General features: G+C 40.4%; 1 protein-coding gene across 1 annotated transcript in view; it reads right to left on the bottom strand.

Annotated features, from left to right (window-relative positions):
* Positions 1–10,429, bottom strand: part of LOC139413194 (receptor-type tyrosine-protein phosphatase T-like) — a 497,128-nt gene extending 486,699 nt beyond the window's left edge. Inside the window, exon 1 of the mRNA XM_071160294.1 lies at positions 10,353–10,429. Within this exon, the coding sequence (XP_071016395.1) occupies positions 10,353–10,428 (76 nt within the window). The 5' untranslated portion in view covers position 10,429. The remainder of the gene's footprint in view (positions 1–10,352) is intronic.
* Between the last annotated feature and the right edge of the window lie 11,321 nt (positions 10,430–21,750).

Below are 21,750 nucleotides of genomic sequence, written 5' to 3'. Positions count from 1 at the left end.
TTCTAGCTCAACAGCTCAAGTGCAAATCTGCCTCACAGCTGATTCCCAAAATGTACACTACCTCACATATTCAAACAGTTAACCCCATTGAAATTAATAATTGCAAGGGAAATCCCCTGGCCAAGATGGCTAGCCAAATGAATTTTACAATAAGTTTTCTGCCAAACTGGCACCACTCCTTCTTGAAATGTTCAAACATGGCCTGGACCAGAGTACCCCAATCTCTGATAGAGAACCTGGCGAAAATGCATATGAGTGTGGCTCATACAGACCTTTCTCGCTTTTGAATGCAGATGTTAAAATGTTAGCGGCTCGCCTCTCGATTAAAGTCAACTATGACAGACCTCGTATCAATGGATCAGACAGGGTTTATTTAGGGTCCGCCACTCCTTTTCTAACAATCGGCACCTGCTCAGTGTCATACAGTCCTGCATCTTCAGACATTCCTGAAGTAATTATCTCTTTACATGCAGAGAGGGCATTTGACATGGTAGAATGGGACTATTTATTATTTGTACTGGGAAAATGTGGCTTTGGAGTGAACTTCATTTCCTGGATCTGATTGTTTTACTCATTACTCAAGGCGTCAGTATAACCAAACTGCGTTCAAAGTGTTTCCCATTGTCAAGGGCCACACACCAAGGATGCCCAATGTACCCTCTGTTATTTGCCCTGGCAATATAACCCCTTTCTATTATGCTAAAGGTCACACCCTCAATACACAGTATTTACAAATGGGGACTGGAACACAAAGTTTCCTTGTATGCAGATGACTTGCTTTAATATATCAGATCCTGATGAGTGTGTCCCGGATATAGTGGATCTACTGTGAAGGTTTAGTGCGTTTGTTCGTGTTATAAAAATACATTCTCAAAGTGAATGTTTTACTATTAATGAATTAGCATTACACATTCCGCAGGATACCATTCCATTTCGTTTGACCATGTCTAGCTTTAAATATTTAGGGATCAATATCACCTGTACCTTGTCTTCCCTCCATGATGACAACTTAATTTCCCTTATTAACATGTCTGGACTTTCAGAGATGGAATATTCTCCACCTTACTTTAGCTGGTAAAGTGAATTGTATTAAGATAAATGTATTGCCCCGATTTCTGTATTTGTTACAATGTCTCCCTCTTTTTCTAACCATGTCTTTTCTCATTTCAATGGTTAAACTTATATCTTCCTTTTTATGGGGTGGTGGGAATCCAAGAACAAGTCAAGTATTCCTCCAGAGAGTTAGAACACACGGAGGACAAGCCCTTCCTAACTTAATACATTATATTATTACTGAGCAGCAAATATACAACACATTATTTACTGGCTTCACACTCCAGAAACTGACTAGTGTCAACAGAAGCAACTCCTGTTTCTCTTTGCCAGCTTTAGTCACCTCCAGTATTCCTCTCTCAGCTTCAACCTACACATCCAATCCAATTGTTAACAGTACTCTTAAACTTTGAACTCAACTCCATCAACATTTTTATTTCTGTGATTTCTTTATTCAATGTCCTATATGTCATAATCACGTCTTCCTTCCAGCTAAACTGGATTCCACTTTCAGGCTGTGGCAGAGAAATGGCCTTATCAAGTGTAATGACCTCTATATTGATTGCACCTTTGCCAATTTTGACGACCTCGCTATCAAATGCAGTCTACACCGTTCAAGTTTTTTGGGGGTATTTCCAATTCCGCTGCTGTAAACAGAATATGAAATGTATTTATTAAACTGCTTTTCTAGTTTAAATCGACTGGCACAGAGGCAAATCAAACTAGATTAGGTCACACACTGCAAATTAAAACACCATCAAAAGAAACTGAAATTATAGCCTAGCAATGTTAACACACATAATAGTAGGCCATTGTCTATATACAGTGCATTCGGAAAGTATTCAGACCCCTTGACTTTTTCCACATTTTGTTACGTTACAGCCTTATTCTAAAAGGGATTCAATTGTTTTTTCCCCTCATCAATCTACACACAATACCCCATAATGGCAAAGCAAAAACAGTTTTTTATCTATTTTAGCACAGTTTTTACAAATAAAAAACAGAAACAGAATCACATTTACATAAGAAATCAGACTCTTTACTCAGTACCTTGTTGAAGCACTTTTGGCAGCGATCACAGCCTCAAGTCTTCTTGGGTATAATGGGTTCAAGTTCAGGCTCTGGCTCGGCCACTCAAGGACATTCAGAGACTTGTCCCAATGCCACCCCTGCGTTGTCATGGCTATGTGCTTAGGGTCATTGCCCTGATGGAAGTTGAACCATCGCCCCAGTCTGAGGTTTTGAGAGCTGTGGAGCAGATTTTCATCAAGGACCTCTCTGTACTTTGCCGCGTTCATCTTTCCCTCGATCCTGACTAGTCTCCCAGTCCCTGCCACTGAAAAACATCCCCACAGCATGATGCTGCCACCACCATGCCTCACCGTAGTGATGGTGCCAGGTTTCCTCCAGACGTGATGCTCTGATTTAGGCCAAAGAGTGCAATCTTTGTTTCATCAGATCAGAGTCCTTTAGGTGCCTTTTGGTAAACTCCAAGCAGGCTGTCATGTGCCTTTTACTGAGGAGTGGCTTCTGTCTGACCACTCTACAATAAAGGCCTGATTGGTGGAGTGCTGCAGAGATGGTTGTTCTTCTGGATGGTTCTCCCATCTCCACAGAGAAATTCTGGACCTCTTTGGGTTCTTGGTCACCTCCCTGACCAAGGCCCTTCTCCACCGAGTGTTCAGATTGGCCGGGCGGCAAGCTATAGGGAGAGTCTTGGTGGTTCCATACTTCTTCCATTTAAGAATGATGGAAGCCACTGTGTTCTTGGGGACCTTCAATGCTGCAGAATGTTTTTACTACCCTTCCCCAGATCTATGCCTGACACAATCGTGTCTCGGAGCTCTACGGACAATTCCTTCGACCTCATAGCTTGGTTTTTGCTCTAACATGCACTGTCAACTGTGGGACCTTATATAGACAGGTGTGTTCCTTTCCAAATCATGTCCAATCAATTGAATTTACCATAGGTGGACTACAATCAAGTTGTAGAAACATTTCAAGGATTATCAACAAACAGGATGCACCTGACCTCAATTTCGAGTCTTATAGCAAAGGGTCTGAATACTTCTGTAAATAAGGTACTTCTGTTTCTATTTTTAATACATTTAATAAACATTTCTAAAAACCTGTTTTCGCATTGTCATTATAGAGAATTGTGTGTAGATTGATGAAGAACGTTTCTTATTTAATCCGTTTTAGAATAATTCCATAATGGAAAAAAATATGGAAAAAGTTAAGGGGTCTGAATGCTTTCCGAATGCACTGTAGACTAATACAGTGGTCACCAACTTGTTGGTGCACTGTACCTGTAAAATCTAATATGAGGAGCACTTTCCCATGGCTACCCTCTAAATCTGAAATAAATGTTTGACAGAGAGGCAGAGACGGCTGGCAGTGCAGCAGCTTTTTGTTTGAGGCTTCCAATCTGAGCAGCAATTTGCTGGTAATTATTTCCGTTGATGACAGAAGTAATTATCTATTAATCAAGTCTGAATTTACGTTAACCCTCTCTTCCTCTCTGTCCAATTAACGGTAATATTTTTGATGGATCCTGACAATTACGTTGGGGGTAGGGAATGTGCATGTACTTCTCCATCCATCTCACACTTTGAGGAGGAGAGATGGAGAAATGACGGTGCATGCCATTATCGATGAAGATATCTGGCTAGTTGGTGCAGATTTGTTGGTGTGAGGGTGGGTGGGACAGAGAAAGCGAAGGAGAAAGAGAAAAATTAGGAGAAAGAGAGACAATGAAGAAAGAAAGATAAGAGTCAAAGCTGACGGGAGAGCAGAGTGGAGATGGGAGGCAGATGCTGGATTACTGTACTGTGAGTCCTGGGAGAATTGAAGGCTCACTTCGCAAACATCACATCGAAAGACGCCTGTTTGAGAGCTGGAGGATTGTTGAGCAAACCGTAAGCAGAGCTTCCACAGCCTCGAGGGGACCTTCCTTATTCTGGCACAGTCTCTTGAGTCTACACAAAGGAGCGTTCTCTTTCTGTCTATCCATCCCTTTCATTCTCCATTCTCTCTCATACACTCTCTTCCTCCTATCTAACCTGAACCTTCCCCTCTTACTCTTCCCTCTCCCTATCTTGCCTCCACACTCTCCTGCTCTCTCCCCCTCCCTCTCTATCTCCCTTTAGCTCACCACTCTGATTTCAGTAGTAGAGTTTCTGCTACTGTGTAATGAAGAGCTGCTTCCCAAATAGCACACTATTTCCTATATAGTTGCACTAATTTTGACGAGAGCCAATAGACACTGGTTAAAAGTAGTACACTATGTAAGGAATAGGGTGCCATTTGGAAAACACCCAAGGTTTGGGGAGATTGGCCTCCTGTGTATGGTCTTAAAATCCTCAGCTTTAGTTTCCCTCTCTGAATATAATTCCAGCAAGACACAGTGTAAGATGATAGCATGAGATGGATGTCGCTGATTAACTGCTAGCTACAACACTAGAGTTCTCTCTTTAGGGGTGATTTGGTATTTCTGTGTAGTCTTGATAACATCCAAACACAAGTCCAACAGGTTCTTTAACGTGAGAACTATACTAATCGCCATCAATTGATAAGAAAATATCCACATACTGTATGGCGTAGGAATAGAACACATGAAAATAGAGGAAAACAATGTTAGTGTTTTTTACCTAGATAATAGTCCTATTGTGTGTCACTTCCTCGCCAGTCAGAATTTGATCATTTCTTTGTCCCTTTCTCACACCACAAACAATGGCGAGAGAGGTGTTTTCTCAAATTACGGTTTATGTCTTGACCTGCTCTGTCAATTCCCAGGTGACAGTACAACGGATCAATTTCCCCCCGTACGTTCATGAATCTCTCAATAATTGGGCAATACCTGTAAATCCAGCACTGCGCAATGAGAAAACCATAATTAAATTGTATCACCTTTTATACCCTCGGAATCCCCTGCTATCAGGAAAGCCCTGCACCGACTCTCTCTTTTTCTCCATTTCTCTCTCCCTCTCTCATAGCAGTGCCTAGAAATATCAGGTTAAACTTTGAGCAACTACAGAATGTATCACAAAAAGTCTCAGAGTACTGATCTAGGATCAGCCCCCCCCCCCCCCCCCCTCAATATGAATTATGATTTAAAGGACAAAACTGATCCTAGATAGTTCAGCACTCCTATTCTAAAACACTTTATAAATACAGGCTCTGGTTTTCACCTCAAAGAATATGAGCCTCGGTCAGCAATAAAACCAGGCATTCCTCCTGTGCTTCACAACAAGGTTTTCAGGCATGATATCTAGCTTTTAAGTATGTAATTGAAAAAAAAAGAGAGAGAGAGACATTCTTCCAGCGGCTTGCACTTTAGCATCCTATGGCACAGGCCTGCCCCTGGATTAAGCTGTCATTTAGTCAGGCAAATAGAATAAGTGCTGTGGATTAGGGTGACACAGTCATGCAGATAAGCAGACCACTGGCAAATACAGCTCCATCCACTCACACAGCAAATGCAGCTCTCTTCTCTGGAAAAAAAGAGAGAACGTGACCGGGTGGGTGAGCATACTAAACAGACAGTACCGGTGAGTGACAGACAGCTTGTCAAAAAGTGCTCCTGCCTCTCTGCTGACCTGCTGTAGCCACGGCAACACAAGGGGCCAGACGATAACTGTGAGTTGAAAGAAACAATTAGGCTTCTGACAGGTTCTCATGGATTGATTGGGAAAAATCATGTTCCAGTTATATTTTTCACCTTTTTTACTGTTTTCAACCTTTTTTTCTCAAAGGCCCAAAGGATAGGCATGCGTGTGAAATTAATTAACTCTCTGACAGCCTCCCAACCCCATTTGTGCTCTCAGGTGTTTCATTTCTCGACCACTTGAAGTACATTTCCCCTCTCTCTGAAGTTCTGGAGGTGTAGTCGTTTCCCCTATCAGTGCTTGAGTGACTGCCAGTTACATTTGCTGGGGCAATCACAGTTGAATTGCTTGACACAATTTCTTGTTTGGATGAAATCCAGTTTCTTTAACCATCTTCTTTTACAATATTCAGACCTCTTTGAAATTGTTATTCAATCACAATACCTAATTAAAAGTTAAAGTGTATGTTTGCCTACCTGTGGAATAAAGCCCAATTATGGAAGTATAGCGACAGAGCAATTAAAAATAACTATACTGAACAAAGAAATAAACGCAACATGCAAAGTGTTGGTCAGATGTTTCGTGGGCTGAAATAAAAGATCCCAGAAATGTTCCATACACACAAAAAGCTTATTTTTCTCAACTTGGGTGCACAAATGTGTTTACATCCTTGTTAGTGAGCATTTCTCCTTTGCCAAGATAATCCAGCCACCTGACAGGTGTGGCATATCAAAAAGCTGATTAAACAGCATGATCGTTACACAGGTGCACCTTGTGCTGGGGACAGTAAACGGCCACAACTCAATGCTACAGATGTCTCAAGTTTTGAAGAAGTGTACAATTGGCATGCTGACTGCAGGAATGTCCACCAGAGCTGTTGCCAGAGAATTTAATGTTAATTTCTCTACCATACTGTCACAACTTCTGCCGAGGTCGGGTCCTCTCCTTGTTCGACGCTCGGCGGTCGGCGTCGCCGGACTTCTAGCCATCATCGATCCACTTTTCATTTTCCATGTGTTTTGTCTTGTTTTTCCTCACACCTGGTTTCAACTCCCTCAATCATTTGTTGTGTATTTAACCCTCTGTTCCCCCCATGTCTTTGTGTAGCATTGTTTATTGTAAGTGCTTGTGCACATGTTGTTTAGTGTGCGACGGGGTTTTGTAACCCATTTATTCTTGTTATTTTTATGCTGTGGGTTTTGCTATTAAACTGCTCAGGCTATTATTATTTAAGCACGCCAGCCCAGGACATCCACATACAGCTTTTTCATCTATGGGGTCATCTTAGACCAGCCACCCGGACAGCTGATGAAACTGTGAGTTTGCACAAACAAATAATTTCTGCACAAACTGTCAGAAACCGTCTCATCTGAATGCTCGTCATCTACATCAGGGTCTTGACCTGACTGAAGTCGTAATTGGCTTCAGTGGACAAATGCTTACGTTCGATTGCCACTGACACGCTGGAGAAGTGTGCTCTTCACAGATGAATCCCGGTGTCAACTGTACCAGGCAGATGGCAGACAGCGTGTATGGCGTGTGAGTGAACGGTTTTCTGATGCCAATGTTGTGAACAGAGTGCCCCATGGTGGCAGTCTGGGTATGGGAAGGCATAAGCTACGGACAATGAACACAATTGCATTTTACGATGGCAATTTAAATGCATAGATATACCGTGACAAGATCCTGAGGCCCATTGTCGTGCCATTCATCCACCGCCATCATCTCATGTTTAAGCATGATAATGCTCGGTCCCATGTCGCAAGGATCTGGACACAATTCATGGAAGCTGAAAAAGCTCCAGTTCTTCAATGGCCTGCATATTAACCAGACATGTCACCCATTGAGCATGTCTGGGATGCTCTGAATCAACGTGTACACAGCGTGTTCCAGTTCCCGCCAATATCCAGCAATTTCGCACAACCATTGAAGACAAATGGGACAACATTCCACAGGCCACAATCAACAGCCTGATCAACTCTATGCAACGGAGATGTGTCAAACCAATCCTAAATAACACCCCTTACTTTTTGGCTTCAGCCATTGTGGAATATCAACAAAACCTAACAGGAAATGTTTATAAATACTCTGGAGCAAACTGAAGTTCACGGTATACACACACACACACACACACACACACTATCTCTAAGCCGCCAACGTGTGTCCCTCCCTAACAGCAGGTTGACACTTATTGTCATGAGTTTTGTCCTGGAGGCAGAACAGTGATTTTCCCTTAGTGGGGCCAGCTGCAAAGTCAAAATTGGCTATATATATATATATATATATATATATATATATATATATATATATATATATATATATATATATTTTTTTTTAAATAAAAACAACAATGGGCGTTTTCGTCTTAATTTAAGGTCGGCGTTAGCAGTATGCCTAAGGTTAGGGTTAGTTTAAAAATCTTAAGATATTATGACTTTGTGGCTGTGCCAGCTAGTGACCACTTTGCAAAGCTGCTTCCAGAACAAGATTTATGACGAAAAACACGAACCTGCTCCCTAAAATGGAAGAGCTGGCGAGAGGGGCCTTGAACACTGACACTGCATCAGCCTGGAATTACCATTAGTCTGGAAGCACTTGGCTAGCGAGTGTCCTCTCCAGCATACAGAGTGACTGCTGTCTCCTGTTACAATGCAGGTGTTAGGGTGCTGCAGGATGATGTATGCAAAGGAGTGGGGAGCCCTTGGTAATGTATGCAGAGAAGCAACATTTTTCCACTAGATTTCTTTCCTTGGCAAAGGGGCAATGGCCAATGAAAAAAACACCATGGGCTGCATTCAACACTACTATTTCCCACTGAAATGAATAATGTTGGTGGTCTGTTCTTCTGCTTATTTGGGAGAGTGGTGCTGAAATGCAGATGACTGACTGGCATGACATATCAATTCATTAAAATAAAATAAATATCTACACAGAATATCCTGATTTACAGCAGGGCCTACTGCACATTATATATTAAAGTTGTGTAACTAATGCACATTACCAACAAAAGAGAGGTTTCCATGCCTTTGTCCAAGAATTAAGTTTGATTTAAAAAATAAATCAGTCTACCACCAAATCCATATGGAGTTATCCATCGGAAATAAATAAAATGGACACCAATCCATAAAGTGTGATCATCAATTTCTACAATAAATAACCACAAACATAAGTAATAAACTGCCTTAATTTTTTTAACGAAGAAAGGTTATTCCAAGAGTCTCGGATTTACAACCATCTTTGTCCTTCACTGTTTAGTAAAGTTCTCTTGCGCGCATAATCCTCTGGTGTGGGTGAGTGTAATATAATGATGTGCCCAGAGCGCCACCTTACGGGTGAACAACTCAGCAGGCAGACCGTATCAAACTCATGAACACCGAAGATGGTGGACAAATGAAGATAATTCACTCTGGTCATTTATATTTTTTTAAATCAACTTCCTCCCGGTCAATTTAACTGAGTGTGTGTCCCATAGACACCCAAGGCAATAGCAGCAGGTTCTGGTCTAAATAATTCATTGACTTTCATTTAACCAGAAAACCCCCCCAGAAAATAACAGCCAGTGGGGTCTCGCTTTCTCATCTGTCTCGGATGAATACTTTTTGTAGCCTTGCTCATAGACGAGATAAGAAATTCAATGGCACTGAAAAAGTATGATACAAATTGTAAAACAAATAAAATAAAATCTTTGACATTTGGCCTTCCAGTCTACGGATTTCAACCACGTTCATAAATGTCACGATTATTACTTTCTTTTCTTATTTAGATTCGTTTTTCTGTTTATTAACAGTGGATTTGAAGAAGGCCTACATGTATTTAATGGTTTTGTTCATTAGGCCTACTATCAGATATTCAACTAGATACAGTTTGAGAGCAAGAAAAAGCTAAGGTGACTGAGACAGCAGTCTGTTCCGTGGTATCAAGTTATTTTAAAATTTCGTCCAACTACCGTCATGTTAAACTGTTTAAATATAGGTTACAACACAACTATATTTTCCACGAAAACTTTTGCCACAATGTAGCAATGGGTCTGTCTCACTTATTTCCAATCAAAACCTCATTTCGAATCGCGAGTATGAATATGGGAGGTAGATTATATCCGTACATAGCCTAGGTTATGTTATAGGAATTAGCCTCGTGTATAGTGAAATGTTGTTTAAAAAATAAATAAAAGCAGAGTTTATTCGAGTTGGTCCACGTATAGCCTATTCAACGTTATGCGTAGTTTACTTATCACGTTATAAACTACTCCGAAATTACCGCTGCTTTGTGTAATGGTTATGTGTTGGATAGTTTAGCCTATCTGTGTCATAATGAGTCTGTATTACAGATACACGTCAATATTCTCGACTTTGTCAATGCCATGTTTTATAGCCCAGGCTACATGTGAAAAAAATCTTGACCAAAAGCTCCCCAAATTGCGCTTTGAGTAACAAGTGCTCGAAGGGCGTGCATTTTGATACCGTGTGTGTGTGTGTGTGTGTTGTGTGCGTGTGTTGGGAGCGTACGTGCGTGCGTGTGGGTTCAATTATGTAGCCTACAATATTCGAAAATAAAAGTTGGAGACGCAGCATTAACTCCTACGCATGCACCTGCCCACGGTCCCTGCGTATCGCCACCTCCAAAGCAGACTCTACTGAGATGAAAGTAGCCTATAGGCTTCTAAGCACTTCCGAGAAACAAGAATACACTTACCTGGAAAGAACTGTCCACATATTAAGTCCAGCAGTTGAAAAAGAAGCGAAGCAATGATGTAGTTCCCTTTGTCCATTTTGTCACTGACTATTTTACATGCGCGCCTCCCGTCCGTTTACTCGCTGACTGTATACACTGACAGTACCCTCGCATTGGTATTGCAGTGAGGGAGTAGACCTACTGAAAGGCAGTAGACAGCAATCCCGGTTGATTGTATGACTTCAATCAGTAACTGATGGCAAGCGGAGTTGAGAACAGATAGAGAAGAGCGAGGAGAGTGGCAGAACATTCCGATGTCCACGGGTTCCCTAAAGCCTACCTGCCGCTCCGACACGACGTTTGAACCTCTATCTCTGTGTTGGAGTCTTATATTCCGCTGTGCTGGGGCAGAAAAAAGACGTGACAGTGTGCGAGCTATTCTTTCTCCAGTGCTGACACTCACTTCTGATGCCGAAAGTGCGGCTGCTTCCTAAAAAAAGAGCAGCCTTTCGTGCGCCCAATGAAAGCTTCCCGCGCTTTGATAACCTTTTAGCTATGTCAAAAGTGAGATTTCATTGGCCCCCCTGATAAAGATAAGCAAAAAATATTGTATAAAATAAATAATACAATACATATTGTATGCTAATATTTTGGGGGGGGGGGGGGGGTAATTATATTATTTTATACTAATACAATAGAAAATAAATAACGAGATTTTGTTTAATTAACAAGTAATAAAAAAAATCTAAAAAACATAGGGGTCAAAATTATTAGCACCTCTGTTTTCAAAACCTCACTTTGCACGATAACAGTACTGAGCCTTTTACTAAAAATGTTATGAGCTCTTAAGCCATTCATAAATTATCTTTCCAGATCCTTGATAGCCTTCAACTGCGTTTATGGACTGCCCTCTTCAATTCAAACCACAGGTAATTATTTTTTTTTTTTTACTTTATTTAACTAGCGATGTCAGTTAAGAACAAATTCTTATTTACAATGACGGCCTACTGGGGAACAGTGGACTAACTAACCTTGTCAGCTCGGGGATTCGAACCAGCAACCTTTCAGTTACTGGCCCAACGCTCTAAACACTAGGCTACCTGCCGCCCCGTTTTCAATGGGGTTCAAGTCCGGAGACTGAGATGGCTATTGCAAAATATTGATTTTGTGTTCAATTTACTATTTCTTTGTGATGTAAAATTCAATGCCTCATTATTGCACAAATATGCCTATTTATTGCTCCCTGGCTTACTCTCTCTGTGAGCTGTTGCTTATACTAGGCTATTTACTGACTTCAATCCTCAATTTCACTTATACTTTTTCAAGATTCGTGATTACAAAGACTTTGACAAGATTTTGCAGAATAAAGGGGAGGCATGAGAATACATTGACATCTGTAGACATTTGGCTACATAAACAGTAAATTGTGGATTTCAAAATACTTATTGAAGGATAGCTTAATCATTCAGTTGATTAGTCAAGACACAAAAGTATAGGCTAATCCTGTGTGTTGATTTATAATTAATATGATTTTATATCTGATTACTTCATGCTTTTGAGGGATTACACTCTCCACTTGGGCTGTGGATTTGTCGTGACATTTTGACCTGAGATAATAATCCAATTATGAATCAGTGTATTAATACAGTAAATATAGGCTAAAAGACCATTGGTTATAGGGCTCTGTTGTTGGCCCATTTCAAGGAGGTCGACGTCATAAAGGTATCCTGTATCTGATAATCATTGTATGTTGCCCCCTAGAGTTCAAGTCAGACTGTTCAAACTCATCACTGTGCAAGACATAATTAACTTATTTTAATGCAAATGAGACAACGTGTATTCCGTTCAGCACAGGTTGCATCGAGTCTGTCTCAAACACCTTGACCAAAATATATGAATCAGACACTGATGCCATCTACCATGTAGGGAGCACAGCAGCACATCACCTTCAATCATACTCCTAATTCAGACGTTCATAAAATGTTCCTTTTCAGTATTACATTCATTCTCTGATCCTTTGATTGGGTGGACAACATTAAAGTTCATGCCGCAAGAGCTCTGATAGGTTGGAGGACGTCCTCCGGAAGTTGTCATAATTACTGTGTAATCAGGCTACCCTACAGTGTGCTGTTTAGGCTACTGTAGACCTTCATTGCAAAACAGTTTTAATCAATTATTTAGTGACATTAATATATTTAGTGTAGTTTTATCTTTTATTTTTATGAAATTCACTGAGAAGGACGGTCCTCCCCTTCCTCCTATGAGGAGCCTCCACTTCTGAAGTCAGAAGATTACATACACCTTAGCCAAACACATTTAAACTGACATTTAATCCTTGTTTAAAATTGCCTGTCTTAGGTCAGTTAGGATCACCACTTTATATTAAGAATGTGAAATGTCAGAATAATAGTAGAGAGACTGATTTATTTCAGCTTTTATTTCTTTCATCACATTCCCAGTGGGTCAGAAGTTTAGATACACCTAATTAGTATTTGGCATAATTGCCTTTACATTTTTTAACTTGGGTCAAATGTTTCGGGTAGCTTTCCACAAGCTTCCCACAATAAGTTGGGTGAATTTTGGCCTATGCCTCCTGACAGAGCTGGTGTAACTGAGTCAAGTTTGTAGGCTTCCTTGCTCGCACACGCTTTTTCAGTTCTGACCACAAATGTTCTATAGGCTTGAGGTCAGGGCTTTGTAATGGCCACTCCAATACCTTGACTTTGTTGTCCTTAAGCCATTTTGCCACAACTTTGGAAGTATGCTTGGGGTCATTGTCCATTTGGAAGACCCATTTGTGACCAAACTTTAACTTTAACTGATGTCTTGAGGTGTTGCTTCAATATATCAACATAAGTTTCCTCATCATGATGCATCTATTTTGTGAAGTGCACCAGTCCCTCCTGCAGCAAATCACCCCCATAACATGATGCACCCGTGCTTCACGGTTGGGATGGTGTTCTTCGGCTTGCAAGCCTCCCCCTTTTTCCTCCAAAAATAATAATGGTCATTATGGCCAAACAGTTCTATTTTTGTTTCATCAGACCAGAGGACATTTCTCCAAAAAGTACGATATTTGTCCCCATGTGCAGTTGCAAAACATCTGGCTTTTTTATGGCGGTTTTTGAGCAGTGGCTTCTTCCTTCCTGAGCGGCCTTTCTGGTTATGTCAATATAGGACTTGTTTAACTGTGGATATACTGTATGTTTATTTAGCCTTTATTTAACTGTGCGTCGCCCTATGGGACTCCCAATCACAGCCAGATGTGATTCGAACCAGGGACTGTAGTGATGCCTCTTGCACTGAGATGCAGTGCCTTAGACCGCTGCACCACTAGGGAGCCATGACCAGTATGACCAATATATATTTTTTTTGATTCGTCTGACAAATATATACGATTCGTCTGACAAACAAAGACCTTTGCGTGCTGGATACCCAGATATGGATTGAAGCTGGCGAGACATTCAAAGACATCAAGAGATATGCTGGACTCTATGTCAGAGAGGTGTTTTTGGGACCACATCGTGTCTATTGTCCTGCTAATAGCCTTTGTGAAAAACAGTGTTTGAAAACATTTTTCCCCCTTCCACTTGCCTCTTCCATTAATTTTGAAAGAGTATTTATTTTTCAAAGTATTTTTATCATTATTTTATTAATGAAAGCATAAAGATGTTGATAAAGAAATACTGTACAGTATATGCTTTATCCGACATTTTGCGGTTGCATGAGGTTTGGAGTTAAAATGTTCAACTTTAGAGTACTTTTAATACATTGCATATTGGATTTTTTTTTTTTTTACACCTAGCCGAGCTTTCCTTTTGTAAAGGTTGAAGAGTCTACTGTCCTGCTAATAGTCCATTATCACTATGATCATGCTGTAACAATATATGGAAGCACCATGACCAGGATCTCTATTAATTTAAGTGAGCAGATTAGGGCTTTCAGGAGGAACGGAAAATTGTGTGTCTATTCATAAATCATGTGCCATGGAATCGGTACATAAAAAATCTCTTCACAACTTTTTAGCTAAGTGATAAATCTCCTTGATTTATCAAGACCATGCTGGTCTCAGAGCAGTGCGAAACGGTTCTGAAATAGTTGACCACACACGGGTAGGCTATTGTTTCAAATCCTATTATAATAATTGGATGACTTTGGGTGTTCCAGTAAGCAACAATTTGTTGCCTTCATTAGCCTACTTTATTCCAATATTTAATTCAGTCATATTTATTCTCAAAGTAATTTTTTATGGATCCATAAAGAAATAAACATCTGCTTTTTCAAAGTATTTTTATCATTATTTTATTAATGAAAGCATAAAGATGTTGATGAAGAAGTACTGTACAGTATATGCTTTATCCGACATTTTGCTGTTGCATGAGGTCGCCCACACACACTTTAAACATTTGGATAATAAAGCATTTAAATCATATTGAAGAGAGAAGCCGCCTGCATATGTTTATTAGGCTACTGTGTAGTCTGACAAGTAAACATAGCCTACAGTACATAGTAAACATGGTAAAGTGCCTAATTCCTTTCATAAGGGAGAGCAGGCCATGTCCAGACTTTCTCGTGACCTCAAGTACTCATTAACTCTGTCTTTAATGCTTTTTCGGGTTGCATCAGTCATGGACAGAAGCTTCTGAGACACAGTATTAATGATGAACACCCAGAGGTTCACTGGTAAGCCACATTTGCCTTGGGATCCATCCCAGTTGGTATTCTGTGGAACCATGCGTTTTTTTCAGTGCGGCCCGTTGTCCAACCCTTTGTCCACTGAGCTCAACGGATGGTTGTCGGCATGGTTGTATGTTCTGTAAAAACACATTCACATTTTTAGTAAACAATTATCGATATGCCTACACTGTATGCCTACACATTGATAGGCTATATACATTGTTTTTAAGAAAATGCACTGAAACCAAAATACTTTCAGTTTTGGTGATCCTCTCAGCTCCGGCTCATTTTCAAGTCCACTGGTGTTAACAGTCCTAAGCCTGGAACGGGTAGCACCATAGAAGAAAGCTGGCTTGATGAAAACGGTGTCTGTACACCGGGAAAGGGTCTGCTCGGACCAAAACATACTGCCGCCTGGGTTTGCATTGCAAATGAGTGCATAAACTGGGCCAAGACTCCAGCAGAGTAAGTAGACCTTTATGTAGTAAAACAAAGAATAAATAAAAAAGGCCTACAACACCTACGGTAGGCCTACAGTATATATAAAAAATATTTTTACATATTAGGTCTCCTGATTTAAATCCTGATTTAAATCAAACTTGTTGGCTTCAACTGAAAACATTCATCTGTAACTCAGCCAAGCCTACAAGCAAAGATGCACTGGTGAAGGCCATCAAAACGTTTTGGCTTGAGAAATTGATGATACAATTCTCCCCCTACCCTCCTTCTTGGCAAGAGGCTATTGTCCTGTGAATAGCCCATAATGGGTGGATGGATGGCTTCTTTTGTATTCCAATCTATTGAATGAATTTATTCATTACAGTCATTTACCATTCTCATTCTCGGACTGGAAACGTTGTTTGCAGATTTCACAATCTCATTTTCAAGTCCTTGTTTTAAAAAATAACAATGTTTTGGAGATTATTTCATTTTTAAATAACCAAAAGTGAGCTGTTGTAATCTGAATAAAGAGAAACAAGGCCATTCTTGAACATGGGGTGAGACAATAGTCCCTTTTAATTTTGTCTGGCTTGCCATTCCAAATAAAATTGAATATTTTTTTAAACAGGTCACTCTCTGCCTGACTCTCCGCCAATGACGTGACTCTCCGCCAATAATTACATTTAGAGGATTCTAAACTAATACCTAAGGGGCATTTTTCGTGAGGGCAAATCTGGTCTGTGAGAAAATTTAAGGAACAATAACCGACAAGACAATGGTGAACAGAGGGCACATATATACAATTACTAATCAGGGGAAATGGGAACCTGGTGTGTGTAATGAAACAGTTCAGTGACACCTAGAGGCCGGTGACATAGACCTCCGGAACTGGTGCACAGAATGAGCAGCAGTACCAGGGGAATCCGTGACACGTACATTTTAGTATTATCTTGGAATATGTTTCTCTATCAGGGTGTAAATATGATCGATTGTGCAATGTTTTGGTATAAATCCAATTTGGCTTTTACTCAAGACATTGTGCTTATTAAGAAAGTTTAGAACTCTTACATTTATAATACTACAGAAAACCTTCCCCACGTTACTGTTCACACAAATACCTCTGTCATTGTTAGGGTCAAATTTGTCTCTATTCTTAAAGATTGGTGTCATGAGTCCTTGATTCCAGATGTCAGGGAAATAACCTACTGTACACTCAGAATCAAATGATTTTATCTAACCTTTATTAAACTAGGCAAGTCAGTTAGGAACAAATTATTATTTACAATGAAGGCCTACCCAGACCAAACCCAGACGATGACACTGGGCCAAATGTGCGCCACCCTATGGGACTCCCAATCACGGCCGGTTGTGATACCGCCTGGAATCAAACCAGGGTCTGTATTGACGACTCTAGCACTGAGATGCAGTGCCATAGACCTCTGAGCCACTCGGGAGGGCAAAATTAAACCGTTTTAATATAGCTTATTGACATTTTGCAATAGTGAATTTGAGCATCTCGTTTAGGATGCCATCAGGTCCGCTTTTTTAAATTTGAGAGCCTAAAGTTTTATATACAGCTTCTGGTCAGTAATTGGTTGAGTCCAGTGGATTTTTGATTGTCCTTCATAGCTTTTTCTAATCCATTCAACTTCGCATCAATTTGAACGGTGTTGTAGGATGGTTTAAAATGGGTTGTCCATATGTCACCAATTTGTATCGCTAATTCCTCATTTAGATTTTTTTGGGGGGGTTTACAATTTTGCCAGAAGTTGTCTGTGTACTTGGAGTCCTCAATTAGTGTCAGCTGCTTGCTGTTGTGTTGTGCTTTTTTGGTTCCGAGTGTACTCTCTCTCTCAAACTGACATTTACTCCTGAGGTGCTGACCTGTTACACCCTATATGACCACTGTGATTATTATTTGACCCTGCTGGTCATCTATTAACGTTTTAACATCTTGAAGAACGATCTGGCCTCTTAGCCACCATACTTCTACATCTGCATTGCTTGCTCTTTGAGGTTTTAAGCTCGGTTTCTGTATAAGCACTTTGTGACAACTGCTGACGTAAAAATGGCTTTATAAATACATTTGATTGATTCAGTCTCAAACAGGCCATGATCCTTTGAATGCGTTGGGGCACGATGAAACAATGGAGACCCATTCAGTGAACGGAAGCATAGTGGGCGGAACCCAAACTTAATTTACTCTCACTCAGGTTCCAAACTCTGTTTTAGAGACGGACTTTATTATCAATTTTGACACTAAAATAAATGTTTCGGACTCATATCGCTGCCACATAGGCCGTTTTCAAAGGAACTAGCAGTTTTTTTAGGGGCAGTCGCTCTTTAACCGCTTGGCGACCTGCTACCCAATGAAATGGAATTATCAAAACTTTCTACAGACCGATGGGTATACAACAGTGAAGGATATGCCCATCCTCTACATTATAAAAAACAAACTCACCCGCGCCGGACCGGACATCTAAAGTTATCAATAAAATACACACATTCCTAATGATATATTATATTGTGGTCACAATTTACTGTAGTGTGGTAATATTTCATATTTAGATTAGTTATGCCTCACATGCGACCTGTGATAAGACTAAGCAATTCGCCTATTGAAATGTTTATCTGACTCCATAAAGATGATTTAGCAAAATTAGACTATAGTTGAGTTACAGGAATTGAAAGGCCAAGAAAGGAATAAGAATTGTCTGGCAGATATTTAATATCATTCCAGGGTTCTGCATTAACTTGGTGGCACTGATGCTACCAACCTCTTCAGTTGGTGGTACCAGCACATGATTTGGTCACACCAATTTCCTTATACTTAAAAAAAAGATAATTACCTGGCCTGTTTCCCATAATGTGCCTGCATTCCTTACAGAACCAGGCTCATAATGACTAGTCATCTTTTAAATTAGCATTGATTTTGCATTGATTGATTAGCATTGAATTACATTGATTTGGCAAGATTTACTGTTACATCATAGAAATGCATAGTCATTTTAACCATATCTACATGTACAAAGTACCTCAAATCAGCCTGACTAACCGGTGTCTGTATGTAGCCTCGCTACTTTTATAGCCTCGCTACTGTATATAGCCTGTATTTTACTGTTCTTTTATTTAGTTCACCTAATACCTTTTTTGCACTATTAGTTAGAGCCTGTAAGTAAGCATTTCACTGTAATTCACTGTTGTATTCGGCACATGACAAATAAACTTTGATTTGATTTGTTCTAGAGACTTAAAATAAAGTGAAAAATGTCTTTATTGTGTTATGTGTTATTTATTTTTATTTTTTTTACCCCTTTTTCTCCCCAATTTCGTGGTATCCAATTGTTTTAATAGCTACTATCTTGTCTCATCGCTCCCGTATGGGCTCAGCAGAGACGAAGGTTGAAAGTCATGCGTCCTCCGATACACAACCCAACCAAGCCGCACTGCTTCATAACACAGCGCGCATCCAACCCGGAAGCCAGCCGCACCAATGTGTCGGAGGAAACACCGTGCACCTGCCAACCTTGATTAGCGCGCACTGCGCCCGGCCCTAACCTGGAAGACGCTAGGCCAATTGTGCGTCGCCCCACGGACCTCCCGGTCGCGGCCGGTCGACAGAGCCTGGGCGCTAACCCAGAGTCTCTGATGGCACAGCTGGCGCTGCAGTACAGCGCCCTTGAGCAGTCCCTCACATGTGTTATTTTCTGCTAACTCCTCTAGAGGGCACAATTAGAAAAAAACTATACTTGATACCAAAATGATACCGCAGCAAAAACAACTGGGAGGACTGTAATATCCCCCAGTTTTAACAAATGTTCGCTGTCAAAATCACACATTTTTTATTGATAAACAACAACATTAAATGTTGTACGTCCACAAAAATGCTTAAAACTACATCTGGGGGGCATTTTCTTTATGTCTGGGAAAAATCTGAGAAATTTTGATTTTTTTTGAGTAGTTACCATTTAATTCAGGTGTGCACCAGCCATACTGTAATGCTTGGCTGGCTGTGTTTCTGTAGCCATAGGCAGCACGTGAATTTGGGGAAAAGTTTGGGGAAGCTAATTTTCCCCATAACAATTAACCTTTATAGTAAAGCATTCCACACATCATCGCATTTGCAGACTTACTGTATGTAAGATAGCCTACAATTCCTAATGTGATGAGTAGATTGGATCATCATAATTTACGCTAATAATATAACTCAATCACTGTTTGCCAAAAAGACTGTTCAAATACTCGCTGAGCGCGTAGTGGCGTAGAGTAGGCCTAGGCTATAACAGATACGTTTCTTGGTCTTTATGAACACATTTCATGCAATTCTATTACACTTTACATGACTGGAGATATTAGCACAAACTTTTTTAATAGGATATAAAATTACAAGGTAGCCTACTCTGCTGACAAGTCAGACATTTAAATACATTTTACCATTACATTCATTTTTATAACAGCACATTGGACAGAACATGGATATTGCTTTTGTCGTGCCAGTTCACTGCCCGTTTGGAACTATTCTTTTTGAATAGAGTCATCTACTTCCTGATGGATCTCTTTGTGCCACAGGCTCGTGTTCTCCCTCAAATGGTACTGGAAAAGGGTAGGGCTACTCTACCAGCTGTCTACAAATACAGTGTGCCCCTTCTGAAGCTTGATGATCACCACTGACCCAGATATAAGTCATGTTGAGGGTCTTGGCATATCTGTGGTGTTGCCGGTGTAGAAGATCAGGTCCTGTACATATTCTGTCAGACACTCACATAAAACAAAGACTTTGACTCCAAATCTGTGTTGCTTTGATGGGATGTACAGTATTGGTGGAATTCAAGCCTCCCTTTCCAAGCCATGAGAGACTAATCAATGCACAAGTCATTGTGAGGCACAAACACTACCAAATGGTCAAGCTGCCCAGGATATTCATAATTGTGTGAATCGGTCGGCAATGGCATTGTTGATAATGTGGAGCGCTCTCAGCAAGACAAGGAAGCGGTATTGGGAGAAAAGGGTTGGGAAAAAGGGATCTGCAGCATGGGGTCAATCGTCTAGTAGTCCCTCACATAACCCTTCTTTACTAGCCCCATCAGCAGGACCATGACCAGGAAGCTATACGTTTCACTGATGGTACTGGTTTACATATTTTGAGAGCGTTCCCTTTTCCCTTCTACAGTAGTCTTCTCTTTCAGTTCATGAGCATACCTGCAAACAAATATGCATATTTGACCCGTTTCAGGAAACTAGGCGTATGTCGCTGGTCACTACTTCACAGGAGAGCCGCTTGAACGTAAACTTTTTTGTTGTTGATCAAAATGTTTTTTTTTTTACAGAACACAACATTCTCGAACATGTGAACTTTCATGTGATTAAATAACAAACTTGTATGCCATCTGTAAATACAAATAAATAAATAAAATTACGAGCCTAGTTGGTTTAGCCACAGAAAAAGGAAGCAACCTTCCTACTAGCCATGATTGGCTAAGATAACGAGTGGGCTAGAAATGCCGAGAGATGAGTTTGGATTGGTCTGCCATATAGCACGCTTCTGTCTATTTGAGTTGGTCAGTATGTCTAGGTAATCCTGTCTGACATCTTCAAACTAAGGGCAATCATGTCATCTGACAAGGACACGCGTCCAAACATGATATATACAGGTAAGATAGTCTAGCTAGCTACATTTTCAGATATTACACGTTTCTAAGAGAAAGTGGTTTAATTTCAAGTTAAAGTGTACTGTGAGCTAGCTAACATTAGCTGGCTGGCTCACTAGCTAGCGCTATGTGTATGATCTCATTTTTCGTATCTCAGACACATTCGCTTGACTAGTTATAGCCTAATGTTAGCAAGCTAACATTGAGCCTGGTTGTTTAGCTACCTTAGATTCATGCAATGTAGTAACATCATGAGTTGGGATATGGTTAATTGTTTAGCTAGCTATATGTCTTAACAAAAGACTCCACTATGCAAATATCCATTTCAAAAGAATGTCCCTGCAACAGCTGTTGATAGACGTACTAGCTGGTAAATTCGCTCTGGCTATCTACTCCGATTTCAAACCAGAGGTAAGGTAGTCTAGCTAGCTATATTTTCAGATATTACACATTTCTAATTTTGACAAGGTATTTTAATTTCAAGTTAAAGTGTACTGTTAGCTAGCTAGATAACATTAGCTGGCTGGCTCGCTAACTAACGTTACGTGTATGATCTTATAATTTGTAATCTCATAGCCACTAGTTATAGCCTGACCTAGCCTGGTTGGTTAGTTACCTGCAGATTCATGCTGGGTAGTAACGTCATGAGTTGG

Source organism: Oncorhynchus clarkii, chromosome 7 (genome assembly GCF_045791955.1).
Source record: "Oncorhynchus clarkii lewisi isolate Uvic-CL-2024 chromosome 7, UVic_Ocla_1.0, whole genome shotgun sequence".
NCBI classification, from domain to species: Eukaryota; Metazoa; Chordata; class Actinopteri; order Salmoniformes; family Salmonidae; genus Oncorhynchus; species Oncorhynchus clarkii.
Note: the sequence above shows the minus strand (reverse complement) of the source record. Positions and strands in the feature narration are given on the sequence as shown.